The sequence below is a fragment of the Vigna unguiculata genome, chromosome 4 (assembly GCF_037176805.1).
Source record: "Vigna unguiculata cultivar grain cowpea cultivar isolate G323 ecotype 2 chromosome 4, ASM3717680v1, whole genome shotgun sequence".
NCBI classification, from domain to species: domain Eukaryota; kingdom Viridiplantae; phylum Streptophyta; class Magnoliopsida; order Fabales; family Fabaceae; genus Vigna; species Vigna unguiculata.
This window is the reverse complement of record NC_140795.1, coordinates 45,564,997-45,576,503: the sequence shown is the minus strand read 5'-3', so window position 1 is coordinate 45,576,503 and position 11,507 is coordinate 45,564,997. Positions and strand designations below refer to the sequence as shown.

Sequence of the window (11,507 nt, the reverse complement as noted above, 5' to 3'; positions counted from 1 at the left end):
TTATAGATTAGATGAGATTGAAGTGACAATGTGACTGAGAATCGATGACAACAAAGATGAACATTGTTAACCAAATTCAGAACAGTCACCACACATTTTCAATGGCTATTATGACTGAAAATGAATCAAACATCAAAATTTCTATTCAGCTTGATCGACACGTATTACTGTACCATCCTTTTATTGCCTTTCTTTGATGCAAACCACCCTTTGTTGTCTTAGTTAAGACCGAATATAAAGTGAAATTTTCATAATTATTAAAAGTTTTGTATAGATCATAGATAAATTCAATAGGTTAAATACATCGTTTGTCTTAATTTTCGATAAAAATTGAAATTAGTCTTTTTTTGAAATTTTGATTTAATTTAGTTTCCAATTTTACAAATGTTTGAATTTAGTTCTTTTAACCAAATTTTGTTAAGTTTATTTTACATTTCAAATGCATTTCAAGACAGTTTCTTAATTAAGATTAAAGTAAAACTGTGTCAAACGGTGTAACAACTTAAATATTATCATGAAACATGTTTAAAAAAATTAAATAAACTTATAAAAATTCGATTAAAATGACTAAATCTAAATATTTTTAAAGTTGGAGGATTAAATTGGACCAAAATTTTGAAAATGGACTAATTCTAATTTCTACTGAAATTTTTAAGGAACAAAAAACATATTTAACCCTAAATAATATATACAAGTGGTTAAATACAATATTACAAGTCAATTTTACAGTATTCAATTAAATTTAAAGTTTACTTTTTAACATGATATTATAATTATATGTTAAAGTTCATTATAACAAAATTTATTATCTATAGGATTTATCGGGCCATTGATATTTAGTTTTATACTCACGATGTAGATATCTCTTAATGAGAGAATATGTTAAAAGTCTCAGATGGACGAGAAATAAAATCAATATATAATATATAATTAGTGTAATATATAATTAAACCTTATGTTAAAAATTAATTTTTTAGAATTTAATTAAACTTAAAATTAAATCGTTAACGATAATATTTCATTCACTTCTTATCGAAGATGTTATTTTACAGTGTGATATAATGCGGTATATAATCTATTTATGTTTAATGGAAATAACATATTAAAATCTGTTAAATTTTGAAATATATATATACAGATATTTGGCATGGCAGTCACTATCGGAGAAAGTGGATAATTCGAAAAAGAAAAAGCATCATCATGGAAAAGAGAAAATCCAAGGTTACCATTTTGTCGCATGCACATTCCTCAGACGATATTTTTCATTTCTCCTTCTCTTCTTTTCTCTGGAATATATTCTTCTAAATAATACACCTAAAGTTTCGAGTGTATTTGTAAAGATGTTGAGATGCTATTGAAGCAGAATCCAACAGATTTGATTAGCCAAGTTAAATTTGTTGGAACTCAGAATGAAAGTTGAAGCTGCTAACCAAACACGTCCTTGCAAATGTAATATTATGGTTCTGCTTGCATATTAATCCAATATGCAGAATAAAGTTATTGGAAGTGACGGGTAAAGTGTTCCGCACTTGACTAGAGTATTCTTTGTATTCCTTCTAATATATGTCTCATAAAATAATTAAGATCTTGACCTTGTTACTATCTTAATGCTCACTGATGAAAATTTGCTTTTTATTAAAAGAAATCTTAATTATTACATGTTTATGTTTGAAACTTAAAACTGGTTATTATGTGATTGGTTTAAACACAGTGAGTGGTTCTCATTTTCAACTTTTTTATTACGCTTTACACGAATGCATTTCGACTTGAAAAGCAATAATGGTAACTAGTAGTAGCAGGAGTAGTAGTGGTTGGTAAATCACAAAAAACTTTAGGTTCACGATGAGTTCTTGACCTGATAATGCGGGGAAAAGCGTGGTCATTAGTTTGGCGATAGAAGTAGAATATGGAATCTTGATCGTATTATCTTCGCTGTCCCTTATGCATGTGCTTATCTATAACCCCTTCTGCAGTTGAATATATAAGTAAAACAGAGAAAAAGAAAGTGCAATTTAGAAGCATATAGTTATCGTTTTACTGTCACTGTGTGAGAGAGAGAAAGCATGGGAAGAGGAAGAGTTGTTCTGGAGAGAATAGAGAACAAGATCAACCGTCAAGTAACGTTCTCAAAACGCAGAAGTGGGTTGCTGAAGAAGGCCTTTGAACTTTCTGTGCTTTGTGATGCAGAAGTTGCCCTTATCATCTTTTCTAGCCGTGGCAAGCTTTTTCAGTACAGCAGCACGGAGTAATTTCTCTCTTTCTCTTTCATCTTTCTTCTGCTTTCTTAATTGAATTTGCCAACAGATGTTGCCGCTGTACATGCATAGTTAATTAGGGCATGGAGTGATTCAAATTTATGTCTCAAGATTTTAGACGTCAGAGTAATCCAAATTTACATAAGATCACAAGTCGATTATGTTAGGAATCCAAGTGTGAGTCTAAATCCCACATTGACTATAAATGAGAAAGTAGAGCACTATATAAAAATAAAAGACCCTTAAATCTATTGTCTTTAAATTTTGGGTTGGGAGTGGTGTCAATGCCTTATGTAGTTGGACTCAGATTTCATTGGTGTTTATCTTCCCAATGATCCTCTCTCAAAAGATCCAACAGTGGTATCTGAACCAGATTCGTGTGGTGACCCGCTTAGACAAGGTTATAAGATGATATTTCTAATACAACCTTAAAAACTACCAAACCAGGAAAACTCGAAAACTCACAAAATAAGAAATTAAGCTCTCATAAATTTATAACCTTTAACAATTTTCAGCTTTTTGCAGATTTTTTTTTATGTTTTGTTAACCTTTCATTGCAAATTACTTTATAAACTAATTACTAGAATTAAGTTCGACTTATAAAAGTCTTTGGAAGTTGATCTTTTCATGTCACTATAATAATTTTCAGTCGATCAGATCTTGTTTGTTGAATTCATATTCTTCCTACAAATCTGTATTGGAAAACGATTACACAGTCATATTCTGTGGTTTGGTTATCATGGTGAGTGCTACGAATGATGTAAGCATGATTATCGTTTAGGAACCCCATGCTAATCATTAATTTGAGCTGATTAATAACTAATCTAGTTCTTTATTGAATATTAACGAGCTTAATGATTCTCAATTTGTTTTATCATACGAGGGTGGTATTTTAGATTACCCTCAAAAGTTGTATACAACTCAAAAGAAAAGATAAAAAGATATGGTCCAACATTTTGATGCTTTGTTTTAATTGAGTTCCTCGGATGTATATATAGCATGCTTCCTACACATGCATGCATAAGCATACCATATGCTTTATGTTAGGGGCCTAGAATATTCAGATTTTACTGAGATCATATATGAGATTATATTAGGTCGAGGATGTTAGGAATTCAAGGGTGAGTTTAAGTTTTACATTGGCTAGAAATGAGAAAGTAGAGCACTATATAATAATAAAGATCCATAAATCTATTGTTTTAAAGTTTTGGATTGAGAGTGATGTCAATGCCTTATGTGGTTGAGCTCAGGTCTCACTGGTATTATATTTCTCCAATAAAACCCTTTCCGTAAACCTAACAAAGGATAGTGTCCTAAGAGTTGAAGTCTACCAAAAAAGTTGAGAAAAAAAAAGGAGAAATTTTAAAGATGGAACAAACTAATAAGTTAATTAAGCCATATAACATGCATTTGCATGTCCATGATCAATACTTCACCTGCTAATCATCATCTAATAAAATATCTTATGCTGAAGCGATGTAAAACATGGTTAATTAATATATACTAAGTTTAAAAGTTTGATGCAACTATTATAACCTTTGCATAAAACCCTAGAATTGCTGTATATACTAATTAGTAAATCATTTGAAGTAGGTGAATTTTACCATTAATCATAAGCTTTTCTAATAGTGTTTGTTCATGTACATTATATCCCATTACTCTATCAAGCATTGCTTAAATTAATTAACAAATTAATAATGCTTTTTTCTTTATTATTATTATGATCAGTCTTAACAAAATCGTTGAGAGGTATCGCCAATGTCGTTACAGCAAGTTACAGACCGGTGACTCGGAACTCGAATCACAGGTTTCTTCTTCTTCTCTTTCATATATCAATTTTCTTTTCTAATCTTATCTCATTATATAACATAGTGTTCTAAAACTTTTATTTTGAATGAGAATTTTCAAGTCATCGTTTTCATTACTTTTTATTACGATATTTTTAATTAGTTTAGTTTGTTAGTAATAAATACGTGTTTAGTCACTAAATTTTAGCATAAAATTAAAATTTATGTTCGGAACTTTGATATAATTTGATCTGCAAACTTTTAAAATTGAATGGATATAGTCTTTTAAATATAATTACATTAAATTTTTGTTATTGTCAAGCGACATTTTGAGTTGTTTACACCATTTGACACATTTTAATTCAAATGTTAGTCTCAAAAGTCATTAAACACATAAAGAAAAAATTAACACCTTTGGGTTTGAGAAGATTATATCAATTTATTTTTAAAGTTGATGGATCAAATGTATTAAAGTTTCAAATAAAAATGAATTGTAATTTCATGTTTATGAAAAATAATAACTAAAGAATTAAGAAATAGACTTTGAATTTAACTCAACTCAATAAAATCAATTTATAAAATAAGATTTAAATTTATATATATATATATATATATATATATATATATATATATATTAAATTGATCTCATCTCAAACTAACGTCAGACTTCCCATCAAATGCAAAATGTATCATAAATCCATCTGTGTTGGTAAAAATTATATAAACAGTAAGTTAAGTTCAATCAAATGTTCCAAATTTCAAACCAGTTTCCAAATTTTCTATCTATCACCACTATTTTATTTTTAAAAAAATCATAAAAAATGTTGGTTAAAAAAACACTGTCATTGATAAATTTTTTAAATTATAAAGTGAGAATCGACTAGACCAACATTAGTGTTAATTATATTTTAAGAAAATAAACAATGAGCGTTGGCTACACAAACACTATTATAGCAATATTACTTTTAAAAAATAAAATTTAAGTGACGGCTTGATCGAAGATACTATAGTCAGCCTTTAAAGCCGACGCAAAACGTTGTAGCTTCTACAGTTCGAGGGTAGATTTTTTACCCACACGATGCAGACACCAATCAATGCCTCTGAATAACTTTTTCTTGTAGTGATATAATTCTCATACTTCTTTAATTATACTATTAGTTTTTTTTTCAATATTTTTATTGATTGTATTTTTTAAATAATTAAGTTTACTATGCTTTTAATATTTTTCAAAATTATTCATAGGAAATTGGTTGTAAACACCTCCATATATTAATTAATTATTTACACTTTTTTTTAACACAAATATTGTTCTTGGCATTTTTATTTGACAATGTGAGCATGCATATTAATAGTACTGTCCCTTGCAGAGTTCATATCATGAATTCTTGAAATTAAGAGCGAAATACGAATCTCTTGAGCGGACACAAAGGTATCCTCTTAATATATAGACGTAGAAAATAAGTGTGAAATTTTTTGGCATATATTTTTCAGTTTGTTATAACCCTAAAAATAACAGTATCCTTCTTTGAATTAATTAGATATATTGAGAAACAAAAATGTTGTGTATATAATAGTTTATTAAATGTTTGTTTTGTGTGTTTAAGGCATTTTCAAGGAGAAGAACTTGAGCCTCTTAGCTTTAAAGAATTGCAGAGCCTTGAGAAACAACTAGACATTACACTTGCATTAACTCGACAGCAGCAAGTAAACTCACTATCTCGTGCATGCATATATATATATAAAAGTTTTGGATGCTACGTCAGCATTAATAAAAAAATAATAAAAACACAAGACAGAAAAAAAAAGATTAAAATGAAGAAAAAAAACATTTATTTATTTATTTATTTATGTTGATTATTATTGTCGGGTGTGTCTTTAAATTGCAGACAAAGAAACTCATGGCACGAGCTGATGAATTACGCGAAAAGGTATGCTATTGTCTCAAACTACTAATTAAATGAGGGTATGTTATTGTTGTCTCAAATTACGTTCTATCAATAACAAAGACTTGATAAGTGGATTAAAAAATATATTTTTTTATTTATCCTAATAACAGTAAAAATTCTTAGATTTTAGTAATATAATAATAAATTTAGTAAAATAATTTCTATTATAAAAAATAATATTTTGTAATTAAATTGGTAATTAAAATAGTTTTTATTATAAACTGATATTTAAATTGATCAGTAATATTATTTATCAAAATTTTAACTACGAAAAAAATTATTCTCTAATCAAAAAATTAATTTCTAAATTGATTTTTAAACATATTTTTATCATCAAAATTGATCATTATTTCTGATTTTTTTAGTGTTTACATTATTAATAATTAATTAATATTAGTTAACTTTTCAAATGAGCCTTGCATGAATTCATCCCATAAAAGATATATTTTGGATGTTAACATTTTATTTTGGAAGAATAATTTAGAAATTTAAATTTATATATATATTGTTTATTCTTTCACAATGGCATATTTGAAAATAAATAGCAAAAGATCAATATCAATAGCAAAATTTATCTTCACTAAAATACATTCAAAAGGCTTGTAAATTAATTTGTATTAGTTATATATATTTGCAGGTGCGCAAATTGGAAGATCTTAACAAACAATTGGAATCCAAGGTTTTTTCCTTTATTTTAATAATCATGCAAATAAAATTGAGAGAAGCCATAACATGCTCACATTTTTTTCTTACGATTTTATGCATTATTTTTAAAATTTATTTTGTAGGAAAAAGATGAATTCTCAAGCCTCATGCTTGACAATAACAATTTTTTTCAATTGCATGCTACACAAGCCGATCAATTTGAATCTGGAACAACAATAAACACATGGTATGCATTGATTTTCTTATCCCTTTTATTTTTGTTAATATATAAAAAAAAGGATCATTTATTAGTAAACACATTCAAGGTATTTATATGTTAATTTTTTCATCAAAGATTGTGAAATTCATTACTAAGAACAAAAATGAGAAAACTAAAAAAAAAACAATTACATTGGGTCATACCCATGAAACTCCCCTACCAGCCTTGAAAGTTTATAATTAAACCTATAAATATTTTTACCTTCCTCATCTTTTGGGATTTTAAAATTAAAAATTATTCATTAGACTAATATTGTATTATTTTTATGGTTACAAATTCCTAGACAAAAAAAAATTGGAGGCAAGGGACATGATTAAGTCTAAATTATTAGAGGGACTTCTCCCTGCACTTTCAAATGTTTCTTCTATATTTTTAAAAAGACTTTTAATTTCACCTTTGTTTTTCTGAGTAAAATGTAAAAATTAATTTTTTTTTCTCCTATGAAGATGTGGGCTGCTGTAATAAATATAACAGAGAAAAAATTAATTTTTACTTTTTACTGAAAAGAACAAAAGAAGAATTAAAAAAAAAGAAATTGGAGTACCGAAGAAAGTTTTGGAGTTGCAGAGAAAAGCCCCATCATTAGATAAATCAGGCCATGAAAGATTATCGGCCAAAAATCCAAGTAAAAAGGCCCAATTAAAAACGGTTGCAACTAGCAAAGACTTTACATGATTTTATTAGTTAAATACTCTATTACATAAAAAATGTTCTAATACGTATAAAATCATATTTATATAGAAAAAATTCATAGATTTATTTTCATTCTCCATTTAAAATTCCATAAAATAGACAATTTTAGTTTCGATACACAAGTTAAAGCTCTTCAATATGTTATAAGTATGGAGTGATATTTATATATAAACATATAATATTTTTTTGTCGTTTGATGAAAAAAAAAATATTGTTGTAGTAGGTTTCAACACCAAGAAGTTGGTTCAAAAGAAAGAGCAATTGAAATGAGGACAGAGGGTAACCAAAGCACTCACACCAAAAGCAATGGATGGTTGTAGTGAATGTTAATTTATTTTACATCTTCCAAAAATACTTACTTAGGCTACCCATGCATTGCTATTCACACCATAGTTTTCATAAACTAAATGTTATTTCTACTTAACACTCTCTCATTAAGGGATTATGCATTCTATAAGAGAAAAATTGTGTATGTCATATAATTTTATATATATTTATTGTACAAATTCTCATAGAAAAATGTTCCTTTATAGCTTTATAGACATGTTAGGTACTTTAAAAGTGTTAACCTAAGACAACATTTTAAATAGAAAATGTCATGCAAGGGTCCCATAAACATCACTTTCCCATGAAAGAATTATTAAAGTATTCCTAGACAACACTTTGTTAGAGTTTATTTTCATGATCTTGTTTTTAAGGTTTTGACTTAAAAAATAATGAGAAATGTAATTAATTTTAATATATTGTTTTGAAAATGCTAACCAGTAACTATAAAGATATTGGTTAAGAAATAATTAATTTTATTAATTAAAATAATATAAATATATATAACTAATTTTATAAAGACAAAAATATTTTTTAAAATTTGTAAGTCAAAAAATAAGTATTTAAGAAACTCAATTAAATTTTAAATTGATACTTTAATTATTATTATTTTGTAAATCTTTTAGATGTTTAATACTATTTATTTTTTGTTAGTTTTTCTATTAATTTAAATTTTTTTATATTTTATTATATTTTAATTTTTAATAATATTAAAATATAGTTATTTTATTATTTAATTATTTTTTAACTTTTATTAATAAATATTAAATAAAATGTTATAACAATTATACTGTTCATAAGTATTTTTTTAAATAAATAAAATATATTAATTGTAATTAGATCAAATTTTATTTAATATCATAACTATCTGATAGTCTTATAATACTGGTTAACAAGAACTGTACTTTTTATCTTTCTGGTTAATTGTTCATTTTCTTCTATTATACTATACAGCCTTTACGTGTATTGATTAGGGTGTTGAAAAGAAAATGTCTGCTATAATTGATTTCATTAAAGAGAATGTTAACCATCAACTAGTTAAGGTATAAACAATAAAATTGAAGTTCTAATTAAGTGTGCCATTAATTTAGTTTTATCTTAATAATTATTAAAACAGTTTTATTTTATTTAGAAAATAAAAATATATCATTGATAATTTATTTAATACATAAAAATTAAAATTAAAATAATTAAATAATAAAATAATTTTAACATAGTTATAATTTAGTTAAATAAAATTATTTTAAAAATATGAATAATATAAAAAGTTATTAAATAATTTCATTGTATAATTAAAAGTAAAATAGAAAGTTAAATTGAATGATAAATAAAAAATTAATTATAAAATTTCAGAGAACATAATTAATAGCGTAGGAACATTAAATTTGATGACATTAAATCTTATTATTTAATTATTTTAAAGATAGAATTATATTAAAATTATTTATTTATTTTATTTTATATATATATATATATATATATATATATATAATTGTAAATGATAGTTATATAATATCTGAATATTTTTATCTCTAAATAAAATGAAACATTAATTATAAAATTTTATATCACAATTAATTATAAAATTTTATAATATTTAATATTAATTAATTATGCAGGACTTTGTTAAATTGTAACTAAAATAAAACAAAGCCGGTGTTAGCTATTATATTTATACAAATTAACTATGACAATAAATATGTCATTTATTAAACTAACTTTAAGGTAATATTGTTTTCTCAATAAATACATTTCATTTATTTATTACAAATACAACTGTTGATGTAATTAGTTTGAGGCAATTTATTAATATATTATTAAAGAATGTTAACATAAACTAATTTAAATTATTCTAAAAGCCTATAAATGTAATTCTTCTGGAATATAAAAACAGATAAATATTATTCTAAAAAGTTATTCATTTATAAAATATTATTTGCGTATGACGTAGAAACTTCAATTATTATATATTTAGTTAAATATATTTTTTATCCTTAACTTTTAGAAAAAATTAGAATTAATCTGTTTTGAAAATTTTAAATTAATTTAGTCTCTCATATTTAAATACGTGTGTATTTAGTCCTTTAAATCAATTTTTTTTAAAATTCATTTGATGTTTAAAACGCGTTTCTCAATTAACATTAAAATAAAAATATGTCAAACGGTGTAACAAACTAAAATGTTATAATGAAATGTGTTTGAAACATCAACTAAATTTAATAAAATCTTGTTAAAAGAACTTAATCCACTCATTTATATAGTTAAGAGACTAAATTAGTTCAACATTTTTAAAAGAGACTAATCCTAAATTTTAGTTAAAATTAAATGACAAAAAATTTATATTTAGCCCTTATAGTTTATAATAGGTTCAAATACTCCGTTAGTCCTCGGTTTGGTTCAGAAATCTCAAATTGGTCCTCGTATTTTAATTTATCTCAATTTCATCCTCATTTTTGTAATTGAGTATTAAATCAGGGCAATCGTTAACGGTTGACAAACGGCGTTTCTATGTGATGATTTGGCTGTAATGTTCATTCTTACGTGTCATTGAGTTGTGGTTGGCACCGTAAACAGCCATTGTTGTTTTCCCTTTTAAGAAGATAATGTTGAGAGAGTGTAAGTGTTTGAAAGAGGGTGCAGAAGGTTTCTTGTCTCCTCCGTTTTGCTTTGTTTGCACCAGTAATGTCTCCTTCTCATTCTTGCTCGTCCTACACTTGCAATGGTTGGGGAAAGAAAAATTCTAGTGTTTCTTCCCATGGGGTGTGTGGAGGAGATTCGATTTCGCACCTGTATGTTATTGCGGTGAGAAAGCAATCATGAGAAGTGTGACGATAAAAAAAAATTCTATTTATTTATTTATTACAGTATACTTATAAATATTTAGAGGCAAAAATTTATACACTAATATATAATTATATTTAAAATATTCACATTTATATATATATATATATATATATATATATATATATTTACAATACTATATAATTCCTATATCCACATTGTTTAGTACATTTTATATTTCCTATACTGGAAGAGGAAGAAGGGTTATTTATTTATAGTTTCCCCCTCATATGCGGTTGATCAAACAGGTGGAGGGAAAAGGTTATGGATAGGATTCACTTGGACTGTTGGGGGTAAATAAAAGGTAACTCCGATTTGTCCTTCGATGACAATCGGTGCATTCGGAGCAGAGAGAAAAGTAATGGTAGAGTTTTCCGTTCCCTAAAATGTTACAGAATTATTCACTACATTGGTTTGCCATGCATTTCCCGGAAAAACAGCCACAATGTCCGCGAAGAAGGGATCAGGCGTGTTCGGAGCAGCCATCTATGATAATGTTATAAAATTTTGTTTTTCGCACACAATCAAAAGAAATAGGGAAGTGAGACAAATATCACAAAAAAATAACATATCATAATAAAATAAAATGAAATGAAAATTCTTCCAATTCCATAAAACGGGATCTTTATTATACTTTTATAAAGATATTGATTAATTTTGTAGTGACTAGTCAGGATAAATGAGTTCATGGCCAACAAAGTAACTCAAGAACATTTCATCTTGAGTGATACTAACT

The 11,507-nt window shown here is 26.0% G+C and overlaps 1 protein-coding gene across 5 annotated transcripts; it reads left to right on the top strand.

Annotated features, from left to right (window-relative positions):
• Nucleotides 1-1,325: 1,325 nt before the first annotated feature.
• On the top strand, nt 1,326-8,126 carry LOC114181616 (MADS-box transcription factor 6-like). 5 transcript variants are annotated; one of them, XM_028068117.2, is made up of 9 exons: nt 1,326-1,513; nt 1,974-2,245; nt 3,984-4,062; nt 5,410-5,471; nt 5,647-5,746; nt 5,929-5,970; nt 6,626-6,667; nt 6,777-6,880; nt 7,827-8,126. In XM_028068117.2, exons 2-9 carry the CDS (start codon nt 2,064-2,066, stop codon nt 7,924-7,926), a joined length of 711 nt encoding a protein of 236 aa, XP_027923918.1. In that variant the 5' UTR covers nt 1,326-1,513; nt 1,974-2,063; the 3' UTR covers nt 7,927-8,126. The 5 variants fall into 5 exon arrangements, with proteins under 5 accessions (XP_027923918.1, XP_085528260.1, XP_085528261.1 ...); XM_028068116.2 differs by lacking the exon at nt 1,326-1,513 and having other exon boundaries at nt 1,679-2,245; XM_028068118.2 differs by lacking the exon at nt 1,326-1,513 and having other exon boundaries at nt 1,775-2,245; nt 7,830-8,126.
• The last annotated feature ends 3,381 nt before the right edge of the window (nt 8,127-11,507 follow it).

Excerpts from the sequence above, each read along its gene's own strand:
- LOC114181616 (XM_028068117.2), top strand. The coding sequence starts at position 2,064 with ATGGGAAGAGGAAGAGTTGTTCTGGAGAGAATAGAGAACAAGATCAAC. Across the intron at positions 4,063-5,409 it reads ACTCGGAACTCGAATCACAG|AGTTCATATCATGAATTCTT; the intron begins GTTTCTTCTTCT and ends TGTCCCTTGCAG. Across the intron at positions 5,747-5,928 it reads CATTAACTCGACAGCAGCAA|ACAAAGAAACTCATGGCACG; the intron begins GTAAACTCACTA and ends TTTAAATTGCAG.